This window comes from Monopterus albus, unplaced genomic scaffold (assembly GCF_001952655.1).
Source record: "Monopterus albus unplaced genomic scaffold, M_albus_1.0 scaffold20.1, whole genome shotgun sequence".
Lineage (NCBI taxonomy): Eukaryota > Metazoa > Chordata > Actinopteri > Synbranchiformes > Synbranchidae > Monopterus > Monopterus albus.
In genome coordinates this window covers 916,089-937,065 of record NW_018127900.1, presented here as the reverse complement: position 1 = coordinate 937,065, position 20,977 = coordinate 916,089, and the positions used below count along the sequence as shown (strand labels likewise).

The 20,977-nt window shown below is 39.6% G+C and overlaps 3 protein-coding genes across 4 annotated transcripts in view; 2 read left to right on the top strand and 1 right to left on the bottom strand.

Moving 5' to 3' along the window:
- Positions 1–4,305, top strand: part of plcxd3 (phosphatidylinositol-specific phospholipase C, X domain containing 3) — a 16,861-nt gene extending 12,556 nt beyond the window's left edge. Inside the window, exons 5-6 of the mRNA XM_020593972.1 lie at positions 237–338; positions 1,268–4,305. Of these exons, the coding sequence (XP_020449628.1) occupies positions 237–338; positions 1,268–1,424 (259 nt within the window). The 3' untranslated portion in view covers positions 1,425–4,305. The remainder of the gene's footprint in view (positions 1–236; positions 339–1,267) is intronic.
- A 5,198-nt stretch (positions 4,306–9,503) lies between these two features.
- On the top strand, positions 9,504–15,695 carry c7a (complement component 7a). 2 transcript variants are annotated; one of them, XM_020593645.1, is made up of 18 exons: positions 9,504–9,643; positions 9,860–9,921; positions 10,033–10,111; positions 10,395–10,536; positions 10,620–10,764; positions 10,873–11,011; positions 11,218–11,361; positions 11,892–12,135; positions 12,337–12,450; positions 12,561–12,727; positions 12,841–13,069; positions 13,395–13,566; positions 13,689–13,776; positions 14,222–14,354; positions 14,447–14,635; positions 14,832–14,931; positions 15,043–15,227; positions 15,332–15,695. In XM_020593645.1, exons 1-18 carry the CDS (start codon positions 9,548–9,550, stop codon positions 15,508–15,510), a joined length of 2,607 nt encoding a protein of 868 aa, XP_020449301.1. In that variant the 5' UTR covers positions 9,504–9,547; the 3' UTR covers positions 15,511–15,695. The 2 variants fall into 2 exon arrangements, with proteins under 2 accessions (XP_020449301.1, XP_020449303.1); XM_020593647.1 differs by having other exon boundaries at positions 9,633–9,712.
- A 1,492-nt stretch (positions 15,696–17,187) lies between these two features.
- The window catches only part of rgs7bpa (regulator of G protein signaling 7 binding protein a), a 15,360-nt gene continuing 11,570 nt past the window's right edge, over positions 17,188–20,977 (bottom strand). The window contains exons 3-6 of the mRNA XM_020593910.1: positions 19,816–19,946; positions 19,233–19,377; positions 18,504–18,574; positions 17,188–18,284 (exon numbers count right to left, since the gene is read on the bottom strand). Of these exons, the coding sequence (XP_020449566.1) occupies positions 18,193–18,284; positions 18,504–18,574; positions 19,233–19,377; positions 19,816–19,946 (439 nt within the window). The 3' untranslated portion in view covers positions 17,188–18,192. The remainder of the gene's footprint in view (positions 18,285–18,503; positions 18,575–19,232; positions 19,378–19,815; positions 19,947–20,977) is intronic.

Here is a 20,977-nt window from a genome sequence, read left to right as displayed (position 1 = left end):
TGTTTGTCTGTGTGTTTGATTTTTTTTTAATGCTTTTTCTTACAGACTGTGTTTTTGTTTCATTATTGGCACTTAGTTATTTATTCTAAAGTGAAGAAATGTTTGTTTTTATATGTGGCACCTCTCAGCAGCAGGGAACATGAGGTGTTTCATATATATATAAATACACATAAAAAAGAAAAGGAAAGGAAAATACAGCATAAACAAAGCGTGAATGCTTGGTCTGACTTTTGCAGGAGGAAGGGGACGTTCTTTGTCTCACAGGTGGTTCTGACACCAAAGGCCAGCACGGTGATGAAGGGTGTGGCTAGCGGACTGAGAGAGACCATCACAGAAAGGTGTGTACACCTGTTTGTGTTTACGAGACACAGAAAGGGAAAAAAAACAAGCTGTACAACACTAAGAGTTACTGCAGCACCAGTGGTGGCACACAGTAGACAGTATTATTCAACATATACAGTACACAGACATTATGGGACAAGCTCCAGAAGCTACAGAAATGACATGATTTACCCATAACAACTAAAATAAACATACAAACACATGCACATAAACAGTCGGATGTGAGTCACCGTGACATTTTATAACTAAATCCAGAGGCATGTTGGTTTCCACAGGTATCTCTAGGCATTTGACACTGACCTCATTCTAGTATGTTTTTTCAGCAGCTGTGGCAGACCAGAGGCACTGCTTCTCATTTTTCTCCTCCCTCTTTTTACCCCTTCTCTGATTTACCCATAGCTTTGTCTGTACTTCTCTTCCTCTTAATGTCACCCATTTGTTAAAAGCCTAAACAGTAAAACCATCAATTTTACTGGTATGAATTATGCATATGATAACTCCTCTATCAACTATTCTTGCCAGGCATTTGGTTACGTTGATGTAGGCAGCCTTCAAAATTCTATCCATTCGTTTTGCCATAGTCGGCCAGTGTAGGACTCAGCAGAACAAGAAGGCAAGAGTGAGGAGGAGACAACATTGTTGTTGTGCAGAAAACCTGATAAGGCATCTGCAGGAGTAATCCCACCCCCTCCCTGTGCTCAGCTCACATGAACATGTCCAGCAAGTGTTCAGAGTGTCATCCTCGCAGCTGGCATCTGACTTGCTGACATCCCATGGTGCATCACAGAGATTTTCTGCCCCAGTGTGTTAAACCAACCAAGCATGAATCATCCCTTTTTCTATCCCTTTCTGTCTTCTGTGAATTTATCTCCCCCTCATGCTTATTTCCCTAATATGTGTTTCTTTTTTCTGCGGGTCCACCCAGGGCCTTACCCGGCATGATGCAGTGGATCAGATCACAGAGACCCGGGGAGAGCGGCATCAACATTATCACAGCTGACTTTGTGGAGCTCGGAGAATTCATCAGTGCTGTCATCACCCTCAACTATCACCTGGATGAGGATGACGATGACGCTACCTGAGAGCCTGCAGGGGGTATCAGGGAGCACAGTCCCCACCGCTGCTGCCAGTGACTGGGTCTGTGCTCTCATTTTTTCTCTTTGGCATTTATTTCAGGAGGGGAGTTACACCGCTCCTTTCGCTTTATTTAGGGCTATAGTGAATCGAGAGCTCAAATGGAAAAGAAAGTTGAGAAACAAACGTTGGTGTTTAGTTGGAGAACTAAGCGAAAAAGGTTTTGTTTCCTGTTTTGGGGGCATCAAGGTGTTTTTTTTTTCAAGAGAGATGTTAGTTTTCTTTACTTCCTGTGCTGTAAAAAGAACTGCTTTTTCCACAGATCTAATGCACTGTTTCTAGGCGTACCGCTTCATCAAAGGTAGTCCCCTCAGAGCATATCAACTTTCTGCTAAATGTATTGGTAGGTCATTCTTAATATTCTAGTGACAGTGACAGCTTTTCCAGAGGTTGTTTTAAATAGGTCTGTGTAACTTAAACCACTCAAATTCTAGTCATGTGTAAGTAGCTAGCAGTCATTTATCTTGTTTGAAGAATCTGCCCAACAGAATATTTATTTATTGTTTTTCCAACAATATGCATCCTGGATCACATCACAGTAGGTGTGTCTGAAAACACCTCCAGTAGCTTGAATGCAGAGTATACTTAAAAGGTGTTATTACAATGTCTTTCTTCATTACAAAAAAACTGACATTTTCCATTTTGATGTGGAGCAGTAGTCTCAAGGCGTTTTCTCCCTCTTGACTGACCTCATCTTGCAGCCCAGAGATTGATCAGACCTGTGCAGTTTCTGTGTAGCTTGACTAATGTGTACTTAATCTTTTGTTCATCTACACTAAAAAATAATGTTCGCATTGTCAGTGCATTTAAAATTTCAAAACAAGCACTGTCTGTCGCTGCTAGGGACAGAATTACAGAAAAATCATTTGTTTAGGAGAGCAAGAAATGCAATCGATGCTACTAGTCATTTCTAATAGTTGGGAATCCAGTGTGACAAATTTATTGGATTTTGTGGTGGGTGCTGAGTCGTGATAGCCAAGTATAAAAATACAGTATATCTGGGTACTAGAGTGTGTCCACCATCTGTGATTCCTCTGCTGGATACTTGGCCCCTGTATGTGCGTCTATACTTACTGCTGTAGTGCAGTATATATGAGTCATGAGTTGTTTCACAGTATTTTGTCGTTTATAAGCTGATAAAGTTGCCTAACCCTCGGTTTTATTTCAAGAAAGAAAAGAACATCATAAATCACAGTCGGGGGTCTTGATGTGTCAACAGTCATAATAATACAATAAATGTTTAGTTAAGATATAGCTGTAGCTCTTTGGTGTCCACTTTATTAGGTGTTTCATGTAACTGAATCGCTGAATTTCTGCTATAACAATGGTGCAATACATTTAGCACGCTCATATTTTCTGTATGTTTAAGGCATTTCATTCTTTACTGTGCAATGTTAAATGGAAAAGTACATTGAAATGACACCCACAAAGACAATGGAAATAAGTTTACTGCAAGGTTTTACACATTATGCATGAAAACAGTCACAGTCTAGTCCACACAGTTCATGAACAGTGTGGCATCTTCTGCAGAGAATGTAATATGTAAAGGACATTGTTGTCTAGTGATGTAAAGCCACAAACAGGAAACTCAACTCTTAGGATTTGTGAATGTGTGTGTCTTGTGAGTAACTGTGCCATTTCTAAAAGTTTCATGTGATTGACTGAGTATCAGCTAGAAAGTCATGTTTGTGTCGTATGCTTCAGTGTGAAAATGAGTTCAAGTTTTAGAGTTCAAACAGTACTTCTTTGACTTCAGTGTGGTTTCATGTTAAAATGTTTTATATTGTGGAAAGTTTGTACATATTATAACTGCAAATATTGTACTGCCGAAAAATTGTAAATTATTTAAATTATTATGAAGTCACTGACAACAATTTCTTAACTTATACCTTAAACAAACTCTCACACTGCTTCTTGTTTTTCACATTTATTTAGTGCGTCACCTTTATGCATGAACCAAAAACTTCTACATTACATGTACTTTTTGTTTTACACCAACAGGTTTCCATGACGTTTGTGCATAACCTCTGTTATTTTCTGAATATTGTTCTTAAGAGCATGGGTGCATCTCAGCATCTCAGCAGAAAATGTTTGTACCCTTTAAGACAAATCTCTAAATTCATTTCTTTTTTAAATGTTCCACTGCTACTACCCCATACAGATTAATAATGAACACACGTAAATGAAAACACACTTGAAAGGCTTGCAAAATTGTTTTGCATTTGACCTTTGTGTCTTCCCTAGTCCAAACTGTTGTCATTGCCTCTATGTACTGGTGTGAAAACAGTCCCTTGCTATTGTAAAACTTAAAAAGCCTTCGTTCAAATGAAGGTGACTCTGTTCTAAGTGGAAAATGGTTGATCAAATAAAGCTTCTATGCCTATTAAATGACTAAATGAAGTGTCAATTCCTGACCAGTTTCTGGTTAATTGAGCGCTAATCGTTTGTTTGCTCGGTTAGTTGCTTAATTTAAAAAGTCATTATTAAAGCCGTTATAATAAAATTGTAAATGAATGCAATCAACAAATGACAGTCCTCTAAATATAAAGTACATTTGCAGCTTTTAAGCCAGCATAGCAGTATTTTATTCCCTATCTGTGCCTAGAAACATCCTAAAATCATCCAGTTTCCAGGGTGATGAGGATGGAGGTGGGTGGGCAGCAGCACCCAGGGTGACCTTGCTGGGACTGTGTTTTGTAATTCAGCATCTGCCATTCTGTGCACAGGTGTTGCTCATGAAGAGAAAGCAGAGATGGCTTAGATACTGAATGGTTCACTGTGTGCGATTTTGTGTGCATTTTACTGTAGCTTTGAGGTCTTTACCTGTTAAAATAAAAGTATTCTGACATTCTGTCATGTGACTGAGGTAATTTAAGCATGTAGCTGTTTGATAACTAATCACTGCATCAAATAATCAAGTAATCAAGTTGAATCATCAGTTCATATTTTCAATCAATTTTTAATAAAGGTTAACTGATTGAGCAAACTTGCGTATTCAGCTATTATGCACATGCACACATTATTCCCTTGAGAAGTCTAGGTACAACAGCAGCATTGTGGTGCTAACCTCATCTCGACTGTATGAGTATTAAGTGTTTTGATTGCACATCAAAATAGTCGGGAGAAGGAAAAGTCACCTTCTTTTTCATGCGAGGAATATTTGGTGTTCTACTCCTGTGGTTTTTTATTTGTTTCGTGTGGCATATTAATGGACTAATGGACTACTGATCATGAATAATGCTTTGTGAAAGGGTGAAAAGTGAAAGAAAAGGTACTAATATATGTTTTTTATTAACTGAAACAGTCGTCTGCTGAAGAAATTCTAAAATGTAAATGCAGTTCTATTATTGTATGGTTGTGTCTGTCTGTTTTTCTCTGCCACACGCACACCCAGGCAAACACTTGAGGAGGATGTAGAGGTGTAGGAGGTAGAGATGGATGATGGCATTCAGACAGTTTAAAGAGGGGCAGCAGCAAGAAACAGGTTCAGAAAAGTTTGGCGTGTGAGGAGGAGGAAGATTAATTTCACCAACCACTCCTTTGTCTAGTTATGAAGGTACATGGTGTAGGATGGCAATTTGTCTGCCATTAGAAGCTACAATACAAACTACAATATTTCAGTGAGGGAGACATAAAAAAATCAACAATTTGCCAAGAGACCTGGCATTATTATTCCTCATAAAGATGAAAGAAAATGAGGCTGAGATTAGTATTTATTAAAAGGCAACAAATATGGAGTCATTATCAGGAACAGATGAGAAACTGTGGGAATTGTAATGACTCCTTTAGTCATTCATACATGAAAACAGCAAATGGCCAAAGAGATGCAGCAAGCAACACTCACAGCAAGGAGACAGAAAGAGAGAGAATGTCATTCTGCCTGAGAGAGCCATCTGTCCGAACTGGCCACCGGTGGTTTATGACCTTATTCATCACAGATCATCGCTGCTTTGTGTTACTGTTAAACTCTGAATTACTCTAGGTATAACCTTAGTATTATTTCTCCTTTGGATTAAAATGGGCAGACCTGTTAATGACAAAGTGTATCACAGTCATTTATTTGGCCTATATGTGAGCGATTTCCAACCCTTTTGGCTTGTGATCCTTTATGTGAAACAACCTGTGATTCGCATCACAGAATTCATATTGTGGCTTAAAGGAACATATCTGAAACAGTTTCCTTTAATTTCAGATGTCTGAAGAATTAAATTTTTCAGTATTTCAAAATTTTAATTTCATATTTTAAATTTCACAATAATTCCCCACCTTGATTGACAGCTAGTAGACATGGGCATAGCATGCAACAAAGGACCACAAGCAAACCAAACAGGGATGATTGAGTTACACACAGTATACATTTTAGCCACTAGAAGACACATCACTTTAATGCCATAAACAACCTTGTTGGAATGTGGTGGATTGTTTATTCTGGAGGACAGTAAGCACATACTAAAGCTGCATATTCACTGACTGAGTCTGTCTCTGTCCAATTCTCAAAGACTGTCACTCTCTGGCAGACCAAACTTCCTGGGCAGATGGCGGTCAGAGATGGCCCTCTGAACATCATGAAACCCACAAAAGTGGCACTAATGGAAGCCTTGGTCTGGTGGCCTGTTGTCTGAGCCAAGTGGTATTCTAGCCTGAGGTGCTGGGACTTGTCTTGTTGCTATATAGTAATTGAGTCATTCAGCACTGTGTGGTAATTTCAGAAATACAGGAAGTCATTTTTTAATGAATTACCTCACCCAAATATGCACAACTTATATTTGTTTAGAATATGTATAAGGTGACACTGTGGTCAAATAAGCTTTGTTTCAGTTTTGCAAAATATTCTGTAGGTGACAGATGTTGCATGTTACATGTACATAAATGCACAATGCAATAATGAAGTACAATCTACTGCTGTGTATTGCCAGATAGAAGGCCCATATTTCAGCCCGCCATGTATGGACTCAATACAGGGTCACAAAGATTTTGGCTTGTGAAAAGGTCTTGAGCATGTGTAGAAAAGGTTTGTACTTCCCCTCCTATCTCTGTCTTCTCTGAACTGATCCCCGACCTGCTGTACCATAGTCAGTGGTGTTACCCACCGAACTATTCAGCTCCGGTACAGGAACAATGTTTGGAACTTTCACTGGCTTCTGGTATTGGTTAACGCAGCTTAGCAAAAGGGTTTATCGTGACCTGACAGAGAACTGAACCTGGTGTTAACCATCAAGCTACCCAGCTGCTAGAGGAATATGTCTTTAGAACTTTTAATGGCTTCTGCTATTGGTTAATGAGATTGCACAAGGATCTAAATCACACCCACAAAATGATATATCTTGCCCTTGACAGAGAATCGAACCCCAGCCTAGTCAGTAGTGGTAAGCACCGAGCTATCCAGCTGCTACATGAACACATATTTAGAACTTTTACTTCTGCTATTGGTTAATGAGATTGCACAAGGATCACACTCACAAAATGATTTATTATGCAGCCCTAATATCTATTTCAGTAGACTTCTTACATTGGTTACCAAGTATAAGACCAACAAATATAAGACCATTTACATTTGTGGCACAGGAGGTAGAACAAAAAGACAATGTAGAAAACATGAGAACACATATTAACACAACTCTTTATCACTCCATGCCCATCTGATGTATTTGTCATGACATTTGAGTCTATTGTTTCAAATACATCAAGATTATTTTCTTGTTTTCTCTTCCATCACTACCACAGGAGAAGTTCTGGCCACTTCACAGAGTAGAAAGAGGTCTGTGCTGCTTTTGTATGTTGTAATGAAAGAAACTGCAAAACTACGCAACAAGAAATAATGTGGTAGAACTGGGGTCCAACCACCTGACCCTGTCATGTATGTCAATGAGTATGAACAAGTTGAACAAGTATGAATGTAGCCAGGTAATCAACATGAAGACTCACATGACAGGGACAACCCTGGCTCCTGCTGACTCCAGGAACTTCACATAGGAGGCAGCGACGTTTGAGCTTGTGTTTTCAAATGTTCACAATTTTAAGCTTCAGCTTTTGGTTTGGAACCATAAAATGTTTTCTCATTTCCAAAACATAACTGCCAGGGTAGCAAAAGTAGCCTTTTCTGTCTTGTGCAACTCATTTCAAATTGAGCTGTACATTAATTTGTCATACTAAATTTGTAGGCCGAACAAAATTGTCTCTTGCTTATTTCTAGAATGATAGGTAGCAGTGATCAATGCTCACAAATGAGGCCTCGCCTGTCCTACAATTGCTAAAAACCACTTCTTCTGACACACTCAGCTATATTCCCTCTTGAGCTGCCAGTATGTGATGGATCTGCACAGAATAGCCCCCTATCTGCCTGTGACAGCAAATATATATCCATAATTAGACAGAGATGTGGGTTTCACATACACATATAGTATGGGAACACCTTCTCATTAAATGGAGAATTTCAGGTTTGACTGCAAGAGATGCAGAAGAGTGACAAATGAAAGGAAAACCCTGAATAAATGATTGACTAATGCAGATGCTGGCATGGTTTGGATCCACTTGTGCCCTTAGAGGTAGCAGGCACTGCACTGAGTGATCACCTTTATCCTATGATGAATCTGTTCTATCCAGTCCTAGGAGTAATCTCTTCAGGATGGCAATGCCCCCATCCATAGATCATGAGGGGTCACTGAATGGTTTAATGGGTAATAAAATCATGTGAATTATATGTTATGGCCTTCACAGTCACCACAACTCAATCCAGTTGAACACCCGTGGGAGATTGTGTTAGACAGTGTCTCCACCACCATAGTCAAAACACCAAATGAGGGAATATTTTTTGGAAGAATAGTGCTGACAGGGAATATTTTTTGGAAGAATAGTGCTCACCCCTTCAGTAAAGTTCAGAGACTTGTAGAATCAATGCCGAGGTGCACTGAAGCTGTTCTGGTGTCATGCGATAGCCTAACACCTTACTAAGACACTTTATGTTGGGTTTTCCTTTCATTTGCCACCTCTCTGTATCTCCTTGCAGATACACAGATGACTGTCACGGACTTCATTATCCAGCATCTCTTTTGCCTTTAATAATGCCCCAATAGATCATTTGCTATAAACCAGAGGGCACTGTGGCAGTTTTCTTCAAAAGTCTTGTAAACTATTGTGTATATCAAGGAATTTGCTCAGCCTTGAACTACATTTTGGTCACGAAGAGGAAATGGTTCTCATATCTCTATTGCCCTCCAGTGTTTCCTACACTAAATCACATCTCGGTATTTTGCTTTCATTTTGTGACATTGTTAGTGTTCGTTCATATCCACTTTCACGTGCAGCAAATTCTTTGCTGAACAAGTAAAAAAAATGACAGTAGTCATTTACACAAAACAAATAGTTTTTACTTTTACTATGTGTTACTGAAAAAGAATTGTGACACTGAAGCAGCCAGTGGACTTGAGCCATGATTAATTTGATGTGCTTCTCCTACTGTGGTTCAACACATTGTCTTCCATGGAAAAAGGTCTATTACTGTAGATGTTTCACAGGGTCTTCGTATCATGCATAATATCTTACTTCATTTCTGGCGCATCTAAATGGAACACAGCACTAATTAGAGCTGCTAGTTTCACCTCTACAACAGCTGAGAATGTCTGCTGTGAGAACAGGCTATCAGACAGTCAGAAGAAGCAGACAGAGATCCTCACTCCAAGAGGAATCATTGCTTTTACTTTCAGAATGATCCTCTGGAGGAAGGGGGTTTTGTCAGGAATTTCCACCTAAATATTTTCTTTCCTCTTGTCCAAACAGACACACATGCATGCACAGAAGCATGCCTGTACATTTATTTTCATTCTTTGTGGGGACTTTACATCAACTTATATTCATGTCTTGGAGACTTATCTTAACCTTAACTTCAGCTTAACCTCAAACCAAGTCATCACCCTAAAATTTAATGAGTTATGTTCATCTGATTTACTGCATCTGGTTCCCACAAGAAAGGTCAACTCTCCACAATGTGAGTGTGTGAACAGGTTTTGGCCCCTGTAAAGTGATTAATACCAGACGCACACACAAACACACACAGAAAAACAACTTTTCCCTCATGAAACCCGATAAGCTTCATGGGATGTCGTTCCAAGAGTCTGACTCACTAACTAAGCCTCTCCAGACTGTTTGCTGCTCTTCGCTCACCATGAAGGCAAGTACATTTTATAATCAGTATCAGGGAGATCACACAAAAAAACCTATGCAGCACTTTACAATAAAGGTCAGATTTAGTGAGAATATTTTAACTTTTTATTTAATTTGTGTGTCAGTTACAGCATGTGTTTTTATTATAGTTCACTCATCTTGTTTCTTTCCTCTATCCTCTCTCTTTTTCTCTCCTTGTGTCTGCTCTTCTTTACTTCTTCAGAACATTACGCAACTCTTTTTAGCACTCCTGCCATGGTTGCTATTCCTGTTTACTCCCAAAGGGTAAATCTGTGTTTGCTTTACTGTTTCAACATTGAAGGCATAATAACGTATAAAAATATGCAATTATTGTTTTCATTTATTGAAATATTTGATGTACATGGAATTTCTAAGGTTTTGTGACCAGAGAGTTCATTGCATGTGGGGGCCTTTTGGTGACTGGACAGAGTGTGATGGTTGCACCAAACTGCAGGTTAAGAGGATTTTTTTTTTCATCAAAACATTTTAGTTGACTTGTTTCTCATTTATGAAATCTTGGCTGAAATGAAACCAGCTGTAGCACTGACAAGGTCATTTAATTTAGATAATAGTTTACTTACATAGATAAAATGTAATACTTTTTAAAGAGATGATAAATTATATACCAGCAAAACTGCTTAAGATTCTGTTTATTTAAAAAAAAATGAAGCTATTTCTAAAGTTTAGTACAACTAGTTTTACAGTATATTTCTTTGTCACATTGCGGTATGTTACAGACAAGAAGCCGAGCCATGGCTGTCTATGCTCAGTTTGGAGGCAACCCCTGCTATGGAGAGCGAACGGAGACGAGGTCCTGTAAAACCACAAAAGGCTGCCCTATAGACGATGGATGTGGACGCAGGTTTCGCTGTCGTTCAGGTTAGAGATAAACCTGTGTTCACACCTGTAATTGTAATGAATTTAATTATCAGTCACTGAGCTGTCTGTTTTTTGATTCTCAGGCCAGTGTATTAGCCAGACCCTGGTGTGTAACGGAGATCAGGACTGTGAGGAAGATGGACACGACGAACGTCTCTGTGATGCTCAAAAACACATTGTATGTCAAGAATCAGTTCTCCCACCTAACACTGACCTCCTAGGACTTGGGTAAGTGAAAAATCTTGACATAGCTCTATTTGTATTTGTGTACCCATGCATATATGCATGAGCACATAACTTCTGCTTACTATTAGGATCCTTTTATTGCTTCTGTAGGTTTGATGTGGTTACAGGAAAATGGAGGGGCAGTGTCATCAACACAAAGAGCTTTGGGGGCCAGTGCCGTGTTATCTACAGTGGGGTCCACAACGCTCGCTACCGACTGCCTCTTAGTACCATCCAGTACAGTTTTATGGTTGGTCACTCTGGAAACAAATAATATTAATATTGATATTAATCATGTAAATACTGGAAATTTAGCAATTACTCTACATTACCATTAGTGGCTACCTTTAAAGACAGTGTTTTTTTTTTTTTTTTGCATATTTATTAAATTTTATTAACAGTTCATTTAGAGCTAATTTTGTGACTTACCAGACAATGTTGAACCTTTGTTTACAGGTTACAGCTCAGAATGACTTCAGTGATGAAATGTACACCAGTAAATGGCACTACGCTAAGGACACGGTCAAAAGAGAGACAGTGTCTGGGACAACAACAGGATATAACAACTATGACTTTCATGAGACAACTGACAAGACTCAGGTCTGTAGGAACCTGATATTTTGTTACTGCATCTTTAACAACTAGCACCAGCCCTTAATGACAAGGCTCCATCGTATCTTAAAGACCTCGTAGAGCCTTATCATCCTAACAGAGCACTTCGCTCTCACAGTGCAGGTTTACTTGTGGTTCCTAGAATCCACAGAAGCAGAATGGGAGGCAGAGCCTTTAGCTACCAAGCTCCTCTCCTATGGAACCAACTCCCAGTCTCAGTTCGGGAGGCGGACACCCTCTCTACCTTTAAGATTAGACTTAAGACGTTCCTTTTTGATAAAGCTTATGGTTAGGGCTGGATCAGGTGACCCTGAGCCCTCCCTTAGTTATGCTGCTATAGGCCTAGGCTGCTGGGGGGCCCCATGATCCCTATGTAATAATATTGATAACAGTAAGGTCTAGACCTTACTTTGTAAAGTGTCCTGAGATGACTATACAAATAAAATTTGATTTGATTTGATTTTGATTTTGAAAAAGAAAATAAACTTACCTAATGATTTTTTTTTTTCTCCTTACAGACATACAAGCTTTTGGTCTTAAAGAATGACATAGAGGTAGCTCAGTTCCAGAGTAACTCTCCTCAATACCTCCCAATATCTGAGGAGCTGTGGAAGGCACTGGACAAGCTCCCATCTGTGTACGACTACTCCGCCTACAGGAAGGTTTTGGAGAGGTTTGGAACACACTACCTGTCTGAGGGAAGTCTGGGAGGGTTTTTAAAAATCATCAGTTGGATTGATGAAGAAACTGAAAAATGGATGGGTAAGAAAATCAAATATCATTAGCAGCTAAAGTCAGTCAAAATCACTTACTTTTAAATGTAGTATCAAATCATTTTTGACATGTCTACGAATTGTCAAACACTGGATTTAAATGTTCAGAATGTCAATGAAACTGTAGTTGCTAAACCGTTCATAAAGCGCTGCCTCACTAACTTTAGTTTTTCCCTTTGGCTTTCTCAAGTCACTGTAACTCATCATTATCAAGAATGTGAAAGGACCAAACGCTGGATTCTTTTTTTCCCCCTCACCATTGTGAACTGCAAGAGTGGTCATCATCAACACACATCATCCGGAAGTACAATTTGATGTTCATTGTATACATACTACTACATACTAGAATGTATAAAAGCACTAGAAATCGCTGTAGCTTTGTCCCTAATCAATTCTTGGAACGTTTTTAAAAAGGTAATGCCCGGACCAATCAGGTGAAAAAAGTGGATGTGGAGGGAGGAGACATCCAACACATTGCAGCAGTGAAGACCATGCAGCTCAATAATCCTGAAAAGAACTGGGAAATATATTCAAACTGGGCTGAGTCTATTAGATCATTTCCTAAGGTCACAAAACAAAAGGTACTTTATGTGCATTTTGGTTTGTCATCTTATCAAATAATACAACGATACATATAATACAAAAATATAATCTCTCTTCAGTGTGACTCTTAACACAACTCTTGTTTTGGCAGCTCCGGCCACTGTGGGAGCTGGTGAAGGAGGTTCAGTGTGCTGGGGTGAAGAAGCTCTACCTTCGCAGAGCCATAGAGCAGTATGTGGCCGAGAGCCACCCTTGCCACTGCCGGCCCTGCAGCAACAATGGCATGGCTGTTATGGACGGATATGAATGCAAATGCATCTGTAAGCCTGGCACATCTGGACTGGCCTGTGAGCAGGGAACTGATCCAGAGGGTCAGCAGGGTTGGTGTCACCTTTCACATAGGTTCTCTACTACTGCAGTCAGTATTTGGCATTTTGGGAAACATTCTTATTTGCTTTTCTCCTGTGTAGGTCTACATGTTTATTTTATTAAACTTTGTGAGCATTTATATGAAACGATAAATTGTCTTAATGAAATCCCCCTAAGTTACTTGTCTGTGTGGTGGGTGTGTGTTCTAATAGTGGCATATGATGTTTTGTTTTTAATAGGCTTAACAGTACAGTGATTCACTCTTTGTTGAATAATATCACACAGACTGTGATATTGTTCTCACTTTCTCTCTCTCATTTATTCCTCTAATCTAAGGTGTGATCCATGGTAGATGGTCCTGCTGGTCTGCCTGGTCATCATGTTCTAGGGGTCAGAGCTCACGACACCGTTCCTGCTCTAATCCCTCTCCTCAGAATGGAGGACAGCCCTGTATAGGAGAAACCACCGAGACATCTGACTGTGAAGACCAAGAGCTGCAATACTTAAGGCGTGAATTTGAAACTTTTTTATAACAAGCACAGCTAGTCAATTCAGTGCAGTTCCACTAAGAGTAGGTTTCACACTGAAGTTGATCATACAACATCCTATTTTTTAACTTTTCCTCTACAGAACCATGGAGCCTCAGTGCTTTGACTACACTCTCCCAGCAAGTCAGAAATGTGCAACTCCACCTTCTCTAATCAATGGCTACATCCTGGTAAAGATTCATCCAAATGTATTCACACTGAGAACTTTAAAATTATATATTGCATAATGAGGGAGGTGTTCCGGGCATGTCCTACCGGGAGGAGGCCCAGGACATGCTGGAGGGACTATGTCTCTCGGCTGGCCTGGGAACGCCTTGGCATTCCCCCGGATGAGCTGGAGGAAGTGTCTGGAGAGAGGGAAGTCTGGGCATCTTTGCTTAGACTGCTGCCCCCGCAACCCGGTTCCGGATAAGCGGAGGAAAATGAATGAATGAATGAATAATGAGGGTTCTAAACATGGGCTATGAAATTGTTTGTTTCCTTTAAGGTGAAATGGGCCTTTATTATTTATATGTCAGTCATTTTATTTTTGTCCCTTTTCAAGGGTTTTGTACAAAGGGCAGAACTGAAAACTGAAACCTAATCTTTTTTTTTTTTTTACCACATGCTTCACAGGACCCTAAGGACATTTACCTTGTGGGCAATAAGGTTGAATACACGTGCACTGAAGGTTTTCATCTTGTTGGTCACACCACTCTGGAATGCACTGCTGATCAAACCTGGTCTGCCAACCCTGGACTGTGCACAGGTGAATGCCTATGATTAAACACTTACAATCATAAAGAATTGCAGAGTGACTTTGGTAAAGTCCAACTTTTTTTTTTTTTTTTTTTATCCCAGCCTCAGAGTGCAAAATTGGATCCCTCACTGATGACATCATAGCCTCTCCTTTAAAGCAGGCTTATGGGATAGGAGAGTCTGTTGGCCTCTCTTGTCCAGAGGGTAGATGGCTGTTAGGAGAAGCAACGATTATATGTGACCCCAGTTTGAATTTTTCACCAGACCCAGCAAATATCAAATGCAGCCCAGGTACTACAAATGTTACTTCAAGGTTCATATAAATAGTCTCATTGATCATTTTGGACTGTTGTGGTACAAGATTTTTCACTGAAGTAAACTATACTATTTATTCTGATGCTTTGTTGTTTCAAATATATTTTATAACTGCATGCAGTTAGTCAGTTACTGTAGCAGTATGGAAGAATGATATGTGTGTATCTCACAGTCCAAACACCACAACAACCCACCGTTCCCTCGGTGCAATGTAAACCATGGGAGAAGTCTGCCAGAGGAACATGTGTTTGCAAAATGCCTTTTGAGTGCAGGTATGTTTACGCTACTAATCTTCAATTTAGTGACGTGACTTTTTGAAATTTATACAGATTTGACTGATTTTCTTGTTCTTGTGCTGATAATTTGTGTGTGTGTGTGTCCAGTTCATCACTGGAGTTGTGTGCCACTAATCCTAGGAGTGGAAAATCAGTCCTTCTGAATGTGTGCAAAATGCACACACTGCAGTGCATGGGAAAGAGCCAGGCGATAGCTGAGGACAGCACCTGCAAGTGGCCACAGCGCAAAACAACAGGTTGCACCGACTGCCACATGTGGGAGACCTGTGATGGTAGGGACACTCATGGTTCAAATAAGTGGATACAAAAAATAATTATGCACTGTATTTGCGGTTTGTAGTCATTCACCTCGCTCGTCTTCATGCCATTCTTACAGATCAAACTATCACATGTCGCTGTAAGGACTCAGCAGATTGCTCCACTCCAGGAGTAAATGTGTGTGTCCAATTTGGGGAGAATGGAACCACACATACCATGAGCGAGTGTGAAGCCGGACTAAAGCGATGTCAAGGAGAAAAGGTGTCAGTTGTCAGCATCTTGCCTTGCACTTCCTAAGGATCCAGGAGGAGGGCTGACCTTATGACTTCACATCTTCACTTTCCATTATACATTAATCCTCTCTTAAATATTCCATAGTGGTGCCACTACTTAGCACACTGTAAAGGCGTATTTTTTGCATGTATAAAAACATAACATTGTATGTAACTTTGATAAGACCAGGATTAAAGAGCGGAACACTAGTGAGGTTTAATTTCTCTTCATTATTACAATTTTTGGTTCAAATAACTGGGTGCAAACAATCCATATTTATATGCAAAATACAGTATGTCCCAACAAAATAATTACAAGTAAAGAAAAGACACAGAATACTATAGATTGTGTTGCTGTTGCCTTTCCAGGGCACCTTGATTCCTGAAAATGTTATTTTGGGTTGCCTGTACAATAGAATGCAAAAAGTAGGCCTTGGTTTTGAGGAAAAGAGTTTTATATATGTCCCTCAAGATCATGTTTAAAAATTTGTGTTTTAGACTAAGATGGTCTATTTCAAAAGATGTCCTCTGCTTACTAAATCAGACATGGCTCAGCCTGCCAAGCAAACCCCTGCTGACAGTCTACTCACGCCTCAGGCTTGCTGCACTCTTGTGGTGGTTGTGTTTGTGTGTGTCGGTGTGTGGGTGTGTGGGTGTGTAACCCTGCCTGTGAAATCGTGTGAAGACACCAGCTACTGCATGTCTCCCCTTCACACCAAAATGCATATTGTTGGCAGATGTGCATCCCTCAGCTCAATCATGTTGCCCATAATGGCTGGTGAGTGAGAGGAAGGTGTTAGAAATTCTCAGACGCTATCACACATCGCTGGTATTCTTAAAGCAATGATATACACACAAACTGACATAGAGAGGTTTGTTGTCTGAGAGACGTACAGACACAGAATCTTCAGACACATACAGTACAGGCAGGCATGAACTGTAAACCTCATTAATGCCAAGGAAATTTAAAAAGTATATCAAACATAATAGAAAGGAGAAACAATATTGTGCTTGTCCACCAAATACTGCAAAAATTGTTTTATTGCACCTTTTATTACACCATAGAATTTCCAAGTGTCTGGAACTCTACAGGAGGGATAAACACTATTTTTTCAAAAACTGTTTCCTCATTTGGTGTTTTGATAATGGTGGTGAAAAGTCCTGTCTGACACAATGATCCAAAATATCCAATAGCTGTCTAATAGTTTAAATTTGTCTAAATGAATCTAGAGCTTGAATGTATAGAGTTTTATATATTTTATTCACTCATCAAAAGTTGGCAGCCAGATGTATACTGTCCAAGGTCTAGTGGTTTAATCTTTCTTGTTCTCTTGCCATTTCACTACAGATGCCAAACACCATAGTAGTTTGTCTCCCCCTGGTGGTCATTTTAGAAGTTTACATGTAAGCACATCCATCCATTATCTATACCGCTTATATTAACGAGGGCCACAGGGGGGCTGGAATCACTCCCACCTGGCATTGGGCGAGAGGTGGGGTTACACCCTGGACAGGTCGCAGGTCTATCACAGGGCTGACATTTAGAGACAGACAACCTCACACACCCACATTCACTCCTACATGCCAATCAACCTAAGCTGCATATCTTGAGAACATGCAAACTCCACACAGAAAGACACTGGGTCGGCTGAGACTCAAACCTGGAACCTTCTTGCTGTGAGGCAACAGCGCTAATCACTTCACCACCATGCCACCCATGTAAGAAAATCTCAGACATAGTTTCAATAACAAAAGTTTTATTAACAATGTAAAATGACTATATCAGCTTTGACTAGTGTTTCTTTACTGTGTCCTAAACACTGATCGTTATGTTTAATAAGCACGACCCGAGCTGCCTGCCCACTGTCTGCACTGATTGCCTGAGACAGAGGGAGACCCTCCCTGCTAACACCAACCAACATTCTTTGCTAACAAACTCCATCTTTGAAAATAATTCAGAGAGCATTGCGTAGAGTATGCCTATATACATGTCTAATGTCTCAATTTAATGATAGATATTTTGTGCAAAGGAGAGATCTGTTTGAGTATTGTGTGATATATTTCATTTTGAAGCTGAGAAGTTAAAGTTGGGTTCAGATTCGTGGTTTATGGAAGACTAAATTAAGTATATTAAGAACTAAAAACAGCAAGAAACTAAACAGAGACTGTAATACACAGGAAACCTACAGGCCTGCTTCCTTAAACCTGCTATGTCACCTTTGACAGACAAAAATATAACTCTGTCTTTGTAAGTACCATTCTCAAATATTCAGATGGTGTCTGTTCATAAGTTATCACATTAATTCAGACAAAAACAGACAATTAAATTCCCTTTTTAAAATATGAATCCTCATTTCATTCACTCAGGCTTATGGAAGTAGCTGAATATTGACAATATTTCAAATGACCTCTCATTCTTTTTTTACTTTGGATAGGCAGATATCTGATTCCACTTACCAATAAAGGGAACATCTGCTGCAAAATATCTTAAAATATATGTTCATGACTTCTGTTTTCATTACATTGCAGTTACAATTCTTCTTTGTATTACAAAATAAAATTATAAAATGGGCAGCCTCTAAAAAAAAAAGAGAAAGAGACAATTCATTTGAAAATGGCAGTAATAGATTGGTGGGAGACACAAGTGGTGAGGGACAGTGGGTAATGGTGTCTTTGTTGCTGCCTCCTACCCACAAAGGTGGGGCCTTTAGCTGGTTACCAGGCAACAGAGTCCAAAGAACCGCCTCTTCCTCTGTCGGACCAGTGGGTAGGGAGTCAGGTTCAGCAAACTGCTGTCATCTGGGCACAGGAACACACAAACAACAGTGCCAAGTCAGACAGTTTTGCTAGTTTTAGCTATGAGAGTGTTTTTCAGGCCACAGCCCACTCCTTATCCTAATGAGTCTGCTATACTGTATATATTTTTTGACTGTAAGAGATTTTGAAAGTGTCACTGCTCTGTGGGGTTGAGACTATGTGTAAAGAGGGTGAAGCTAAAGTGTTTGGTTTCTGTTTCACCTTGGTTCTTCAGTGGTAATGGCATTGTCTCCCTGAGTTTACTGAGAAGGTTCTTCATCTCTCTCATATCCCTGCAAAAACACAAGCAGGGTCATTTGTGTAGTGTTCCTGTAGTGTCTGTCATGTCGTATATCTCCCCAACACTTGCATACAACCACATCCCCTCATTCAGAGCCACAACAAATTCTTACATGATATATTTTTTACATCGTCATTTAAAATATTCTGTATTTTGCAAAATAACATGTATTCATGTTAAATTTCAGCATCTAATACAATATATGCTCATGGCTACTAGATGCCACCTCAGTACATGAAGTATTTCCAGGCAGTGTGCAAGTATGAAACTAGGTGCAACATTCCAAATAAGAACTAGAAACTATAAAATTTTAATATTTGATTTTGTAATTTTATAAAAGTAGCAAATAATTATAACTTTACATTTTTGCCTGCTCTGCCAAGTGAATAATTTAGGCTGGCATAACTCAATGGAAATTTGACTGTTGTACAATTAAATAAAATATTAACTAAATATCTGTGAAGCTTAAAAGAATAATGTAAATATCAGAATCAAAGTTATAGAGTAAAATGTTAATGCATTTTTGATCTTTACAGACAAAAACTGGGGGGAAAGATATTACTTTGCGTGGTTCCTAACTCATGCTTTGACTAACAAAGATAAGCATGTACAAATGTTTACATCATATTAAACACATTTTGTCTACCTACCTTTCTATGTTTTCTATATCACTGGCCACCAGCCAGCACAGCTGAGGGCAGTCAATCGGGGAGGAAGAGGTGTCCTCCAGGATAGGGATGTCTGAGCTCTCCTCTGCCTTACTGTCAATACCAGGAGGGCCACAGGAATCCTTACCTAAAGCACACAGAGAGCAGCTGGCCTTCAGTATGTGTAACCATTACATGCATTTAAACATAAGGGAAAGGAGGAGGAAAATAAAAAAAGACCACATGATCAATGGAAAATCATTTAAAAAAGTATTAGGTACTGGTTTATATACAATTGCATATTGTTTGTTGATCGGGTTGCTGATTATAGGAATGATAGTGAAGTCTTTATATGATAATCTGGATTTAAAAAGTATAACAGAAAGCTGTCGATGACTAATTACATCTGTGCACACATTTTTGAATCTGCTAAAATGTTATCATAATCATCTGACAGGTTTTCTTGGCTGTTTCCTTTAAATGAACTAAAACATTAAAAAGAAAAACAAAACATGCTGCTTGATAACAGTATGCTGACAACTCATAAAAGTGAGTGTAAAGCTATAATTGTCATTTGTGTACTAACCTTTCCTGTGGAGTTGCAGCGAGCCCAGCAAGCACACAGACTTGAGCATCTCAGTGATGTACATCTCCAGACAACACTGCAGCTGGATGAAGAGCCTACAGATCTCAGGGTGGATCTCCCCATCCTCTGGCCTAAAATGGGACATAGCAGGAACACAGTGAGAGGATAATGGACGTACATTAACATGTCCTCTCTCCTTATCCACAGGTATGTTAATAAAAGTGACTTCTTTTTTTTTAAACTCAAATGCGGTTCTAACTCACTCTAGAGTGAAGTGAAGGTATTGTGAACATGCTGTGCTTATTTTAAGTACTTGTTGTTAGTTAAAGAGTGTTTTGGTGCTGCTGAATTAGTGCTGTTTTTACCGCGAATTCACCGTTGTTCAGTAGTGGATGGTTCAGTATGTAAGTGTGTATTGAAGCATTTGTCGGGCATTGTAATGGTCTAAAGTGCTTTGTGACATGTACGAATATTCAAGTTGTCTTGGGTTGATGTAGGGAGTCAGTTTCAGGTTCGGGGTGCATGCCATGCTAGTGTTCATGTAGATGTTTTACCCGCCATTTGGCGGCGATGTTTGTTTGATGTGGCTGGCCGCTGTGTGTGCGTGTGTGTAGAGATAGGAAGAGAGGGGGGAGATATGCCATGGATTAGAGTGTTAGGATTGAGTGTATTGATGTGGGTTTGTATCGTTTTGATGTGTTTAATTATTGTGTTTTGCCAATTATGTATTATATTTTTGCACTTTATGAATTTAGTTATTCATCTCATTGTGGTTTTTGGATTAATTAGTATTTATTTCAGTTATGGTTTCTGTATTATTTCCTGTATGTTGTGAGATTGTCATGATTATGTTTCAGAATTAAACAAGCTATGGCCTGGTTAACATGTCCTCTCTCCTTATCCACAGCCATAGTTGAACACCCACATTTAGGCAACACAGTACCACGTTGATTGTGTGCCACTTGCTACTGCCCAGCTTCCCCTAGGGCTGGCGCCGGTAACAATTGGGGGCTCGTCCAGGATACAGTGAGAGCAACTGCCTGGTGAAGAGTGCAGAGACAGCGTTCGAGGTGGCCCGCACTTCAAGGAAGGCTTAAACCAAGTGTGTCATCCCGAGAGTGTCTACCACTGTTGAAACGTCATAATGGCCACTAATGCACCA